The sequence below is a fragment of the Erithacus rubecula genome, assembly GCF_903797595.1.
Source record: "Erithacus rubecula genome assembly, chromosome: 1".
NCBI lineage: Eukaryota > Metazoa > Chordata > Aves > Passeriformes > Muscicapidae > Erithacus > Erithacus rubecula.
Genome location: NC_136658.1, coordinates 19,123,599 through 19,138,863, shown reverse-complemented (window position 1 = coordinate 19,138,863; position 15,265 = coordinate 19,123,599). Strand labels below are relative to the sequence as shown.

The window sequence follows — 15,265 nt, the reverse complement described above, 5'->3', positions numbered from 1 at the left end:
CCCAGCAGCTTGTCTCAAGCTGTAATTATTTGTGACACCATGTCAACTCCTGTGATGACAGGAGCATTTTGTTGCAGGCATCAAAGTACCACAGGCCAGACTCTGCCAACCATGCTCACATTAAACTGTGTACCTTTCTCTGCAAATAGTTACCTTGATGTCAGCGGGGTTATTCACAAAATAAACCATAACTTGATGCAAATAAGTGTAGAAGCTCAGAGATCACAAACATATCTGTACCAGACCAGCACTGTTCACTCTGCTTTGAGGTGTTGAGCTTCCCAGGAGACCTCTCTCTGCCAGAACAGGAGAATTCACAAATCCTTCCTTAATAATAAGCTGGTGAAAATGCAGAACCTAATTGATTAATACAAAGTTGACTTTCATCTGGCCTGAGGTGCAAAGGAGTGGGCAGGCAGGTGCTGACAGCACACACTGCTTGCAGGGTGATGCTGTTCAGCACAGCAGTTCTCTGCCTCTGCTTCCCTGAGACTTACAGCATTTATGCAAGCACAAGGTTGTCCAAGGCATCAGAACAGTCACTAAATGCTCTCAATATAGAAAAATAAATGGGAATTCCACAACTCTCCACATGTTTTGCTCTTGTACTACATCAGCAGCATGGCACATACTATCAGGCTTCCCAGCCATGAAGTATTTATATTTGCTTTTATTTTGAACCATGCAAAAATGGAAAAAGCCATTTCTGCTTCACACACACACGCACACACACACACACACACTCACTTTTTCCTTTATATCAATCACTGTTTAAAATCATGCAGTGCATTGGTTTCTAGCTTCTTTCAAATTTAATATTTACACATGCATGTAGTCTAAATGTATCAGTATGTGTACTAATTATATACATGTAAACACACGTATTAATACATACACATCTGCATGTTTATACACATTCACATAAAAATGTACAGAGATATTTAGATAATTTAACAGGTTCCCTTTAATAATCACCTTTATTAACGAATATATTCACAACTAACTAGTATTTTTTCATTATTTATTATGGCATTTTTAAAGGAAAATAAGACCTTGATGATAAAGGATGCAATGACATCTGCTCTGATGTGAATGCAATTTTGTTCATACAAATTTGCATTTGCTAGGCTGATTCACCAGTACTGAGACTTCTGACCTTCACATGCCACTTTCCTACTCTGAAGTTATTAACATAGGAGTTATAGTGACAACGACATAAATAATTAATTCTTGTAAGAACTAAGGCTGACTGAAAAAGTGAAACTCTTCTAGGCAGGACACTTCCAAATGCCCCAAAATAAATAAAAAGTTACAACTGAAAATAATCATAAAAGTATTTGGGAAATGCAGCTTGTAGTTCAAGCCACCCTACAAATGAAATGAAGATAAAGGCAGCTCACAGAAATTATGCCAGCCATGAGAAGCTTGATAGGAATATGAAGAAAACAAAAGGAACTTTTTGAGAGAGGAAGAAGGCAAGGTTCTTAATGTAATGTAGGGACAACCAACTAATTAGAAAGAAAACCTGGAAATAATTTCTACTAGGTGATTTTTTTTTTGTTCTGGAGCTAAGTGAGATCAGGCATCTATTTGATGTTCAAAAGGCTCCCAGTGACAGAGGCCAGTACATGGTAAGCCCAATTCTTAACATTAATTAATCTCTGTGACAAAATTCTCCCATAAGGAAGAATCCCTCAACTTTTATTTGATGTATCTGCCTGCAATCAGACACATTCTTGGTCAGAAATCCCTGTTTTTCCCCTTTTTCTTTCATCAGGGCTATGTATCAGTACTAAACTAGAATTACACGAGAACAAAGTTTGTACAAAATTTATTATGCCCCCCCTTTACCCCTTTCCTATTCCACCCTTCTCTGCCTGCTCTAAAAGCCCCTGTTTCCTAATTTTTAACAAAATGTTCAGCACACTGTGGAAACAGGTTTTGTATTTGTTATGCTCTCTTTCTAGTTTCAGATATGTTACAGGAAATTATGTGCTTGTCATTATTCTGTAGGTGGGCATTAATTTCAGGCTGCTTTGGAAGAGGTGTTTTTATTTACTGGTTGATTAAATTGTACTGATCTGTGTTCATTAATCTGAGGTAAAATATTTCTCAGAACTCCCACCTCTAAATTCAGTAGACTGAAACATATTTGATGCCAATTAAAATGCCAAATGCGTTGGACAGATCTCCAGACTTTTCTTAATTGCCATGTTTCTTTGGGAGAAAGGAAGAAGAGGGGCACAGCTAGAAGAGGTCAGAGAAAAAAAGAATTCTGAGACTTCCTTATTATTCTCAGTTTTGCTATTAAAAACTGACCTTTATCTTTAGTGAATCAGATTAAGTAATCTCAAGGTCAATGTACTACTTGGAATTTTTCTCACTGCATCTCTCCTGCATGTCCCATCAGGTACATACAGCACAAGGTCAATTAAATTTCTGTAAAATGTAACAGCTGTCAGCAAAATTGGCTCCCAAGTCCCTGTTCATCCTTGCTCATCTGAGAGGGCTCCTGTTGCCAGCAGAGTTGTGCTGACCACAGTAGCTGGGCTAAAAGTGGCAATGACACTATTTCACCCCACAGCCCTACGGTGCAGTGGAACTCCTCGAGGCAGCAGAGAACGTGGGGCACAGGCGGGTCCTGCCACGCTGCCCACCAGTACCCAAACAACAGATGGGCTCTCTAAAATGCAACAGGCCTGGCTGGAGGGCTGGCTAACTAAGAAAAAAGGATTAACATGCTTCCCTGACAACAGGGAAAGGTACTGCAGTGGGAGAAGGAGGTACAGAATTCAGCATTCCATAGCAGTCCAAACCAACTCCTGGACAAATCCCAAATTACTCACATCTGTGTCACCAGCACAGCTAACCCCAAAAGGAGGATCTCTTTCATGTCTACCAGGTCAATCCTCCCTAAATTCTCTCTCTGTAGGCAGTGGACAGCTTTGATTTTTCCTGTTGAGAAGTCTAATAATAGCACAGAGACCCTGGAGCCCATGGTGTAAAGCCAAGTGGCCAAGCAATAGCTATGAAGCTCTTTTGGGGACTTTCTGACCATGGAATGGCGAAGAATGCAAATTTTATTATTAATATGGTTCTTCAGACCAGTTGCTGGCTATCATGGCAATACTTTAAATACTTCAGAAATTTCTAGTAAATGGGATAAAAATGTTAGACACAAAAGCAATCTGTCCTTGGGAAGATCACCATATAACCATTGTATTAAAAATAGCTGTGACAGTGTCAGCACCCTTTTTTTTTTTTTTTCCTCTCAGATTGCTCAGGCTAAATTAGAAAGGCAACTCAAGAAAAATAAGTAATTCTCCCCATCACAGGCATGCATCAAGTACAGTGAGTAGCAAAACTGAGAAATCTAGATGACACATTACAGAAAATCCCCAAATAACAAAATATCTCCTTAGCTCCTTGAATATGGATTAGCTAAATCATTTAAAACAGTAAAGACAAGATCTAGTCTTAGAAATCAGTACAAAAATATATATACACAAGAAATGAAAAAATAGTATTTAATTGTATAAAAAGACACAAAATTACAGCTTAATGGCAAACTTGGGCAATTTTTGCAGTTTAGCTTTTGCAGAATGGGCACATGTATCAAACAAGGTGCCTTCATTCGTAACGCCTTAAAATATTTGCACATTTTGACCATTTAGAACTAAAGAGGGATCACTGAATGCACTGGTACCTCTTATTGTCACTAGGAAGCACCAAGCTACACAGAAAGCTCTGCTGAATGTTATTATAACCTCTCTGACTTCATCAGCAACAGAGGACAGAGCTGCCTCTCTGCTGGGGCTGAGACAACCTCCACAGGAATTACACATGGTGCCAGTGCTCAATCATCCCAAATCATCCACAATCCCCACAGTCTGGGCAGCTTTGCCTTCCAATCTCTACAGACTAAGGAGTCCTTTCCCAAAACAATCACATTCCAGCACAACAGAAAATTTGTATATCTGTGAGAATGCCTCAAACTGCAGACTTTACCTCCCAAAGTATTTTAAAAAAGGTGTTCCCAAGTGTGCTTGTGAGGCACACCTGAGGGGCAGACAATGTAGGACTCAGCACAAACAGACACAATCCTGTCAAAGAATCAAACGAGCATCAACTTTGTCCCCATAGGTAACATGCAGACAGCATAAATTTCTTCACACTCTAGCCAGACTAAGCCTGTGCCAAGCCACTCTGTAGGAATTCCCTTTAATAGTTCCTAAGGACTGGCAAAAGCTTGTACAAAGTCAAAGACAATATTCTTCTAAAAATGCAAACCCTTTCCTGGGGGAGTTCAAAAGGCATATCTAGCACAAACAACTATTTCTGCCTGATAAATCCTGTGACAGGATATTTAGTTTAGGTTCCTCTTCTTTACCGTGATGGACAATTTAAATTAAAACCACAAGCAATAAAGAATAGGTCTTCATGGAATAATATCAAGTTAATTTTCACTATACTCTGATATGATGAAATTATTTTTTTAATCACAGATGTAACTATCTGCAATGCAAAGGATTTCCCACAATACATTTCTAACAACTATATCTCTCCCTTTTAAAAAACTTTTCCTTTAATATTCTAAACAGGTACTTCCAAACAAATTTTTGACATGACTTTCTAACTGGGAGTGAATTAAGAGACAAAATAAAGAGCATATCAGAGAAAAAGATCAGGAAATCCTCTGCTGTATACATGTAAGCCACAGAATAGATTTTATATGACTGAGGCTAGGCTCAGCTTGTAGTACAGCTACAAGCTTGCTCTATACTAATAATTTGACTTTTTCATTGTTATATTTTGCCTGTAAGACAGAAAGGTGCTAGAAAAGCCACTGTAAGAAGAAGTAGGTCACCCTCCTTCTAATAAGAGTAACTTTTTCACCTGCTAGGTGAAGGTTTAATTTGACATCCTACTTCTGCCTTGGACAATAGAAAATAGCATCACCAAGGTAAGCAGGGAGAACTCAGTATTCTTTTGGTCACTGGAGTTTTAAAACTCATGGTAAGCAAAGGACAAACATGAAGATTTGACATAACAGAAACATGACAGGTCCTTTTACTGTTTGCCATCCAATTTAATTTCTTCACTATGAGCTTGCCAAAAGAGAGCACCCAGAGACTTCAGCACAGGGTACAAATCAGTTTTGTTGTTTGTATCCTTCACCAGTGGTATCATGAGAGAAGGCTGAGATAACATCCACAAATCACTTCAGTCTACTCTTTTTCTTTTGTTCTCTCAAAAATGATGCTTCATGCTGAAACTTCCAATAATCTCCTTATAACTCCAAGTTTAATTCAAAAGCATACTTCAAGAGAGATGGGGAAATAGGAGACTGCTTTGTTTAAGCATGATGGGGCTATTTTCAAATCTACTGGATGAGCATTATAAATGCTAACCTCATAAAAAGAGCTCCTCCTCCTGATAGATACCATGCATTGCACACCATACATTCAGTTTAGAAACCACTCAGAAGGTGCCAGCAATCCTGTGCAACAGTTTATGCTAAAAAGACAATGCTATCCAGCTCTGACTAGCAGAGGAACAGGACAAGCCACATCCAGCTGACCACACTTGAAACTGTTTGAGCCATAATGGTTCACAATCTCACCTTGTAAACGCTCCATGGGATATTTAAACAACCACAAACGTCTAGGAATTTGGGGTTAATCAAAAGAAAAATTAGCTCACACATACTAGTTACAGAATGTTTAACAGTGTTGAGGGAGAATCCCATGAGCCTGGCCTGAAATAAGTCTCAACCCCAGCACAGGCATCTGGGAGAGGAAACTGCCTGGGTTCTGGAAAAGTCAGACCCAACTCATTCCAGAGGAAATGCTACCAAAAAACCCAAAACTGGGCAGTGAAAAATTGTCAATAAATAAGCAGGAAACCCATTCAGAATCATAAGGAAAACAGAAGTTAAGAGCTCAGGAAAAGCTGGGCACAAACCAGGGCCTGGTTTGCATTTTCCTACTGCATTTCCCTCTTCATAGTGCGAACAGAAAAATTAACGTCATCCTAAAGAAAACTTGAGTGCATCCAGCTGTCAAAGAAAACATTTTCCCATCCATCTTGATGAACACATACAACCACTTTTAAAGCCTTTTCCCCTTCTTCCAGGAAGTTTGCATCACTGGGGTTGGTCACACAACATTTAGAGCCCTGTACACATTAACAGCACCACTCCATAAAAGACTCCCCAAAGATTAACTCCCTGCCCAAAGCCAACCAGTGCATTATTGTATGAGCAAGAAATCACTCTTTCTCCACAATACTCCTATGGAGAAGTGCATGGCCCAGTTCCTGACAAAGTATGACTATGCCTGTGGTTTGAGACCCACCAAGCACTGTCATTCTTTCTAAGAACTACCCATCTATCATGTAGGGAAGCTGCTGTTTGCTGTAGAGGGTGAAAAACTGGTGAAAAAGAGGGTGAAAAGTATACTTCTCATGTTGGAGGAGTATACCTCTCATTTATCCTCATCACCTTCCTGGTCTGAACAAAGGGATCTGTGGTGAATTCAATATCCTGGCACTAGAGAGAGGGCTAGAATTGGCAGTGGCACTGTGGAGCTGGAACTGGTAGGGTTGGTGTGGCTCTCATGAGGGCACCATTCTGGAGCACAGGCAGTACAATGCTGTCCATGTTTAGTGATGTTGGTGACCTGTACATTCAGAATTTCACTGCTTACACAGTGCTATACAATACACCTATCTGGAGGTGGACTTGTTCCTTTTCCAGGTCCTCTCTTCAAAATCAAACACCAGGATTCTTCATTTGTTCTAATATTAACTTCTGACAAACATTTATTTGTGTTAATGGGGAGGAAATAGGTAAACTGGGAGGAAAGATGAACTTGGATAAATCCATACAACTATTTCATGGCTGGGATCTAGCCTAGGTCTGACTGTGGACGAGTTTTAGGAATGTAGCATGGTCCCAGATGTGATGTGTCCCTTAATACTGACAGTGATTCCTGCTTTTTTACTGTTCTCTGTATTGGGAAGCAGCTATTGGCTCACAGCTGTAGTTCTTGCTATTAGAGTAACACAGAGAGCCTGGCTGATCCTGTGCACTTCAAGTATATAGATCATGATAAAATTACACAGTGGAACTTGCCAAAAATAGTAGACTGCAATTAAACAGGATATATAGCACACTTCACAAAAACTTAACAGCACAAATTATTGTTCACAGAGACACATTGCTACTTTACTGACTACTGATACCATTCCCACTTTTTTGGCTTATGGATATTTTGCATATGCACACATCTATAGTATGCAGTTATCACTGATTTTTCTCAGGTTTTCTCTGAACATGGAAAACTGCACGCATGCATATAATGTAGCATACACTCAGACAGATGTCACCACCAAATAATACATCCCACTGAAAAACAACACTGCAAACAGTCCCTTATCCCAACTCTCCTACCCATCTCTACACACAACATGATAGTTGACATTTTGAGCTGCTCTGATTTCTGCAGCTTTTTTTATTTAGAAGCCTTCATATGACATAGAAGTATCTGGTCTCCATTTGACACAGTATCAGGTTGACTCATATCAAGTTAAACTCTCCTTCAGGCTAAGAACAAAATACCCTGACATGTTGCCACACAGAGTTAGAGTGGCAAATGCCCCAGATTATAAAACATCTGTTGAAAAACAGTTCCCTATCTAAGGCACAAGAGTTATGTTTCTGTGCCTCTTATTCTTTGCTTCCTCCTCTTCTGCAAATACTTCGCATTTCTCTGCAGTTTGATCTCTGATATTGCAAGTTCTTATTCCCTTATAAAGCTATCCTAACATCTCAAATTTATATGGTACTAAGAATATACATTTGTGGATCTAACTCACTTTTCCAAAAGGTATCACTTATTATAAGGGCAAATAAAAGGAGGGATAATTTTTAATAGTAAGAAGCATTTAGGGCAGTACTGCACACTCTGATGCATTAAGGTTTTTCAGAGGAGAAAAGGCATTGGGCTTGTCATCTATGTCAGTGCTCTCTATTTAAGACTAACGATTACAATGCTATCTCTTACTTGCACAGGCCCTTTGTAAACTGACATGCAGCTCATTTGTTTAAATGATCCAATAAAGCACATTATGAGTCAATCAGTTCTAACTACCAGGAAAATAAGAGCTCATACCTAAATTCATTTGCTGCAAGCAGATGGTGGATTGCTTTCCGTCCCTTTCTGCTGCAGTCCTGTTCCCTTAGATCCTCTCTGCTAAGAGGGGGACATACCGAGAGGTCAGTTTTCTGACAAGGTCATCTGCCTTCAGAGTATGAAGAGAATTGCACAGAAAGTGGGTTGGGCTATATTTAGAGTTTGGTCCAACTCTGTGCCAAGGTCCCCCCCGCTGTCTCTCTCTTGCAGCACCGTCTCAGGTTTATTCTTGCAGATTCTCAGCCCACAGAACACACGAGCATAGGAAAGTCGCTCTGAGCTACTGCTGGATTGAGGTTTTTTGCAATTTGCTAAAAACAAGTGGATCAGCAGTTCAGATGAGAACTCCTTAAATCCCTCACTGTTCTAGTCCTTATCTTTATTTAAGTGGATTCTCCCTTTTCAGTTGAATAAGGAGACGAAACTGCCTGGGATAGAGCAAAAAGACTCTCCTGAGATAAGGTAAGGTTTCTTCATTTTTGTATTGCCATTGTAATTACAGAGCAATTGATGTTTTGGATCAGATATGCTTCTTCTGCTACACCAGTTCTGCATGTAAGCATTAAGGGTATTTTTGGATAATGAAATTCTTCATGTAAAAATATCAATTCTCATTATCACTGTCTATAAGAAACAGGAAAATAAAAGGGTATGAGCATGTGCAATAGAATATATGCTATCTGATTTTTAAATTAAAATGAAATTACTGTTAAAAGCACACAGCCATGCTGATAGACTGTATCATTCTGAAAATGAGAACCCCAAATGTATGGCTATATGCACATTGATTACATATAGAGGCATGGATTTAGATGTGATAGTGATGTTTCAGCCACATTATTTTGCACAATATGAGCAAGCATGGCAGCAAGTTTGCAATATAGGGCTTGCTGCAAACGGCACATATCTAAGAAAAAAAAAAATTAATAAAGGAACACGTGCTGAAATCCCTTTATAGTGCCAAAGAAGTTGCACAGCTCCAGAGTACAGGCAGTATTACAAATCATATTGTAATTGGTTTCCTTCCCACTGCATGCTATACACTGGTTCAGCATTGCTTCTCTTTTTAAAAACATATATGGCTCAACAATTTTCCTCAGCACCATTTTAAACGGTAGTGATTCTTAAGGAAAAAAAATCTGGACATAATACATCATTGCATGCCTGTCTGTAAGGAGATGCTAACACACTTCAGGTCACATGGGCATGATGATACTGTATTATGCATCCAACATGAGGAGAATGTTGTCATGTAAAGACACTCTGGAGCCATGGATTTAGCACTGGCACACACACAGTTTCTAGTGCAACATGACCACAGCAAGATCACAGGAATGGTAACATGAAAAAATTGGGTAGGAAGGTCTTCTTGATCCAAAGGTCCAAACACAGGTGGGACAGCACCAAAACATTCTTCACAACATAATCACTGCATAAAAGACTTAGCAGAAGCAACTGAAGAAAGGCAGATGGATTCTGGATTAAAAGCAAGCAAAGAGCAAGAGAGGTCACCAAATCACTGTGAGTTCAGCTAAGGTGACTGGGTGAATTTCTGTACTTATTTCAGGTTGTCTTTTCTTAATATAACTGCTGGTTAAATGATGCCATGCATTAGGCATGAAGATGCCATGCATCTGCTGAAAAACTTCTCATTTTTATTATTCTCAAGTATATATAAGATCTCATTCTTTGCTTTCTGATTTTAGTAATTTATGCACCGAGTCTGGAGTGTTAAGTTTTTTTGACAGAAATAATAAACACCATCCATTTCACACAAAGTATCTTCCTAGCAGCCCTAAGACTCTTTAACAAATGAAAATTATGGTAGCACACCACAGAACCAGCTTGGGCTGTGTTGCATGTGATAACTCAGATTCATCCAGGAGGTTTATATTGTGAGAACTTGAAGAAGAGGCTATTAAAGGAGGGTTACTGAAGTACTGCAAATGCATCTATCAAATTTATCAGCAAGTAAAAGGCATCACAGTATAAAAGCATCTAGTGCAGGCTAAGATCTGAACAATCTTTTATAAACAGTAGCTATACACTGATAGAAAAGGGGGAAAACATGTCTTCAGAAGTTTTAAATGTTTAGGTTTTGCCTAAAGTTATTGCTTAAGACATCAGGGATGTAGGGTTGGCTTAAAAAAAACCAAAAAAAAGCAGTAGAGATGTGACTGAGGTTTCCAATGCAGTGTTCCCAAACACCCCCTGGCAGATGGACAGGAGCACTGCTGCATCAGTGGCAGACAGGGAGCAGCTTGTTTTGAAGGAAGGGTCATCACACCCTCCCCACAGGAGCTGAACCTAAAATGTGTCTGTCACTCAAACTGGTGGGAGGTTTGTTGACATAGGATTGACAGGATGACAGCTTTGGAAAATGGCAGTATGATGATGAATATCAGCATGGCATTACCAGAAGAACATAAAAAGAAACACATCTGAGAGAACAGGCCTCAAATCCTAAGGTAGACTAACTCAATTTGCTTCTAACCTCCTTCTGGGGCCAGTTCTACTTGGTGGGTTCTTCCTCTTCCTACTTTCTCCTCATAAAACTCCATTAAAAAACTCCAGCACCATGAGCTAGCTTTGTCTTACTAAGGTGTGGCCTCCAATGGGCATGCTAAGTCCATCCTAGTGGAGATCACGATGGAAGTGAAAAAAAATTTTAAAAATAAATTAACAGGAGGAAATTCATTTTTTTTCTCCTCTCATGTAAGAAAGAAGGAAAGAAAGAAAGAATGAACTCTTCATTTCTATTAGGGGCTGATGGGGCTGAAACCCACCTTCCTTCCCTGTGCCACCACAGGGCATGTCCATACATATTGAATGGCATGTCCAAGGCTGTGGAGGAGGAGGAAGGGAAAGCTTGGCTGATGATGTATGCTGCCAGCTGGCCAGGCAAAGCTCCAAGAGGACATTCACTCGCTCCTTGCTTTGGCACTGACCCCCTCACCTGACAGGTGTAAGCAGGGCCTGAGCCAGATGGGTAAATCCAAACAGTGCCAGGGGGATAAGTACCACCAGCAGTCAGATCCCCTGAATTTACATTCTGCCATGGGGGCTTTCTTCTGGGCCAACCAAACAACCACAACCTTAGGATTTTTCTCCCTCCCTGTCAAGCTGAACGGAGAGAAACAAGCTGGGATTCTGGGGAGAGACAAAGCATACCTCAACTCATACTGAATCAAGGACCTTTCACAGGAGGTCCTCTGGGTGCCACAGCATCAATGCTACACAGCTCTGCAGTCAACCTGCAGAACACAAGACTCATCTCCATCCACCACCATCAATGCACAGCTGGTGCTGCAGCTGGCATGGAGGCAGGAACACCCAAAAGGGGCTTGGAAGAGTTTGAGAAGGGTAAAGGTGGCACTTGGAGTCAGTTTGGGAGTACTTGGGTACAACTCTGTGTGTACACCTGCATAAGGGAGGAACATAAAATTTGATATGAAGACAGGTGGCTACAACTGCTGAAGGAGCTCTGCCTTAAATCTCACACTGAAATTTTCTTTCAAAGCCTTTAGTGACTATTGCCACAATTTCTGAATATGTTTTCCAGGAAAGGAAATATGCCAATATACGCTGTATAGGAAAGAGAGACACTTACAGACACAGAAAAATCCTAAAGCTATAATTTAGCAAATAGTTAATTATAGTCATTCTGCTAAACAGTACATTCCCCTGGGATTTACTTATAATAAGGACAGAAAAAGAAATCAAAATTCATACTCACAATCAGGCACATAACCCCAACCTTTGTCTGACCTGCTTTCATAAATCTATCTCTCAAAAACAGGAAGGAAAAAAACCTCCACTTTTCCATTGGGTGCCCTGCTGGTAGAGTGATATCTTATTGCAGAAAACAGTCTGCCCTGAGAAGATCAGTGGACTTATCATCTCCATTTTCTTTCAGTTTCATACAAGTGTTGGGATTGGCAGAAAGATCTCCAACACAGGTTTTCACGTTTTGCATTAGAGAATATCACTTTTAACCATGGCAAATTGACTGCTGTCTACTCAAAGCACAATAAATCTTCATGCTCACAACTAAGCACAGTAAGGCACAGAACAAGGAATACACTGGAACAGTGAGGCACTCTTCAGGCTTGTTAGTACCACACTGCTTGGCAGCTCTAGACCTGGGGAAACTGCAGGCAGACCACAGCCTGCTACACCCACTGCCTTACTTCTCACCCAGACAACTTTGTGGTCCCACTCAGTACCATTTTCTGGCTCTCAGTCCTTACTTTGATTATTCAGGATGGGTATACAACCCGTTCATGTGAGAAGGTGAAGGTTGTCAATTTTAAAACAACTTCCAATGATAATCCCACCTATACAGTGTGGCATTAAACTGTGCAGAAAGAAAGAGTTAAAACTGGGATTATATAAAACTGACACAATTTTCTTATCTTCCATTACATAAACCTAAATACTTTCAATTGCAGCAAATTCACAGTGACCACTACTGATGCTATAATGCCACAGAAAGTAATGCAACAACACTTGAATTCTTGTCTCAAATACCAGAGAGTGAAAGTGCATATAGACATCTGCAAAACAGTAAATTACAATTTTACATAAAATGAAATATAGTCCTGTTAGAAGCAATTATTTGAGGTGAACTTTCTCACTTTTCACTCATAACCAACTTTTTGGTATACCAATCTGATCTGCAGGCATTCACTTCAACAGAACAGAGCCCAATCCCTAGCATAAATAACATTGAAAAAAAATAAAAATCAGCACTTACAATATGGTTATATTTTCACACAGTCCTCATGCACTTTTCTTAACCACTAATAATTTTTTGTGTGACTATAAGAATGAATGATGAAAAAACATCTCTAAATGGATATCAAATAATTTACTCTCCCTAAAGAAACAATTTTAATCATGTAGAAAGTACAGTAAGAAGAGGCATTTTACACCATCTTGTCTGTCTTTAAGAACACTCAATTTAAATAGCAAATGAGCAGCAGCCACTCTTCCTTTCACCACATTTTCTTCTGCTAACACAATGCTTAGAGATGTCATCCAGTACAACTTGATGTATGTCTCCTCTCACAACACCTGCCTAAAAGAGGGGAATGGCAAGGAAGCCCCACTTGGGAAGAAAATGAGACTGTACAGGATGAGCTTGTCAGTATATGTGAAAAATGAAGGGCTGGGATGATGTGTCAGGGCTCGTGTGCTCGAGCACCTGCTGCTGCTGTGCAGCTCCTCTCACTCAGCAAAGCCAAGGGGCTGCACATTCACCCACTCACCAGCACCAACCCACTTGGGGGAAGAGACAACCAGACTGTGACAGAGTTGCTCAACACAGACAAGTAGGTTGGAACTATTTGACCTTTTTGCAACTTGAGGCTCTGGAAGGGGGAAAAACAGAGCCTTTGTTCCTCATCACACTAACTTTTATCTGACTTCCAGCTGTCTGAGGTAGACAGCATGTAGTCTAATTACAGGTTTATTGAGTCTTCCCAGAGATTGTCTCCTAACGTGGGCATAGAATTTCACAAATCTCTTTGGAAGTCTGGATATTCCTCCATCTTAGACTTGCCTGTCATAAATGTACAAGGCAGGTTTCTCATCAAGTTTGCTCCTTGACACTGAAACAAAAGGAAGAAATGCCAGACTTCATCAGACGGTGCAGGGTACAGAGTGATCACTGCAGAAGGCACAGCCAGACTCTTCCCCACTGTCCTTTCCTGTGACATGTGACTTAAATAGAGCTGTTAACACTGAAGACGTTTTATTATCAAAGAAGTGCAAAGTTATGGTATGTACTAAGCAGTCAATATTCTATTTTACAATTGTTGATGAAGTACTACATAGATGAGCTGCATTTCCTTTGTGCAAATGCTCAGTGCATGTGGTCAGAGGAAGGACTCCTAGAAGATTTATTTGGATGAAAGTCAGGTGCATGCATATGCTTTGTAAGAGATTGGGAGTGTGCATTGATGCATTGAGAGGGACAGCTTAGCCTTTAGCAAATCACTAGCACTTCTTCCACCTCAGTTAGTCTTACTGCAGGAAAAAAAAAAAAAAAAAAAAAAAAAAGTGACTTAGAAATATCCCTTAATGGGGCTTGTTGCAGCCTAAATAACATATGCAAAGTTCAATGGGATTCTGGAAGTGCTATAGTAGAATATAATATTTTTTTGTTATATTCTGACAGAAAGGACATGAAATCCCTTTCTTTAAGTCTTGAAAAAGCATAAGTGTTTTTAAAAGTATTTTTGAGAATCCAAACCAGTTGCATAGATCATTAATGCAAAGAACAAACTTGGGCCTCACTCTATCAGAGCCACAACTCAGTAGGATGCATTTTGATTCTGAGTAACACTCTCCAGGTTCCAGTATTGACAGCCACAATCAAAGGCTTCTTTGTCATGTCTTTGCTATTCAGCAGCTTCTGGGAGAGTGCCCCTGACATGACACAAGAGAATGATAAGGGATAGCCTTATCCAGAGGGTTTCACTACCACATCCAGCTCAAGGACATAATGCTGACAGACTCTGCAAAGCTGGGGCCAGAATATACACGGGTGGGAGAGACAGAAGCAGTGCTTTATCTGGGTCCTGAAGTCTGAACTCTGGAGACAGCCTTGCAAGGCAGATGTCCTCTGGTATCCTGTACGAATTCACATAATGTGAGTTCTTCCTTTGAGACCCTGTTGGGAAATGCAGCCTCCACCTTGCTGATTTACTGCAGGACTGCTGATAAGGAAACTTGTGTAGCAGAACATTACCCACAGCACAACAGGGATGAGATAGGCAGCACATCTGCAGAGGGAGATCAGTGCCTTAGCCAAAGTTACAGAAAACAGCAATTCTAAAATATCCCATGTCTTACAATATGGGAAACAGCATAACACTCACATCAGAGACACTTTGTCTCTCACCGTTTGTCTTTGGGAGCAGAAAGGATGGCTGCATACAATTAATGATATCAAACAGAACCCAGCATAGCAATAAAAAACCCCAAACAATACATTAAGTACTGTCGTGGTCTTTTATCCTTTTTGTTTTAAACTGAACTAATTACTTAGCTCAGCAATGGTCAGG

General features: G+C 40.1%; 3 protein-coding genes across 6 annotated transcripts in view; 1 reads left to right on the top strand and 2 right to left on the bottom strand.

Annotated features, from left to right (window-relative positions):
- The window catches only part of CMSS1 (cms1 ribosomal small subunit homolog), a 218,045-nt gene that overhangs the window by 22,470 nt on the left and 180,310 nt on the right, over window positions 1–15,265 (bottom strand). The window contains exon 1 of one of the 3 annotated variants that reach the window (XM_079311513.1): window positions 8,175–8,288. The exons of the other annotated variants lie outside the window; for them this stretch is intronic. Coding sequence (XP_079167639.1) covers window positions 8,175–8,184 — 10 coding nt within the window. The 5' untranslated portion in view covers window positions 8,185–8,288. Of the gene's footprint in view, window positions 1–8,174; window positions 8,289–15,265 lie in introns of those variants that run through there. 3 annotated transcript variants of the gene reach the window in all.
- Window positions 1–15,265, bottom strand: part of COL8A1 (collagen type VIII alpha 1 chain) — a 386,313-nt gene that overhangs the window by 357,765 nt on the left and 13,283 nt on the right. The window lies entirely within an intron of this gene.
- Window positions 8,392–15,265, top strand: part of FILIP1L (filamin A interacting protein 1 like) — a 183,902-nt gene continuing 177,028 nt past the window's right edge. Inside the window, exon 1 of one of the 2 annotated variants that reach the window (XM_079309418.1) lies at window positions 8,392–8,657. The gene's annotated coding sequence lies outside the window, so the exon portion shown is untranslated. The remainder of the gene's footprint in view (window positions 8,658–15,265) is intronic. The other variant, XM_079309419.1, reaches the window with a different exon arrangement.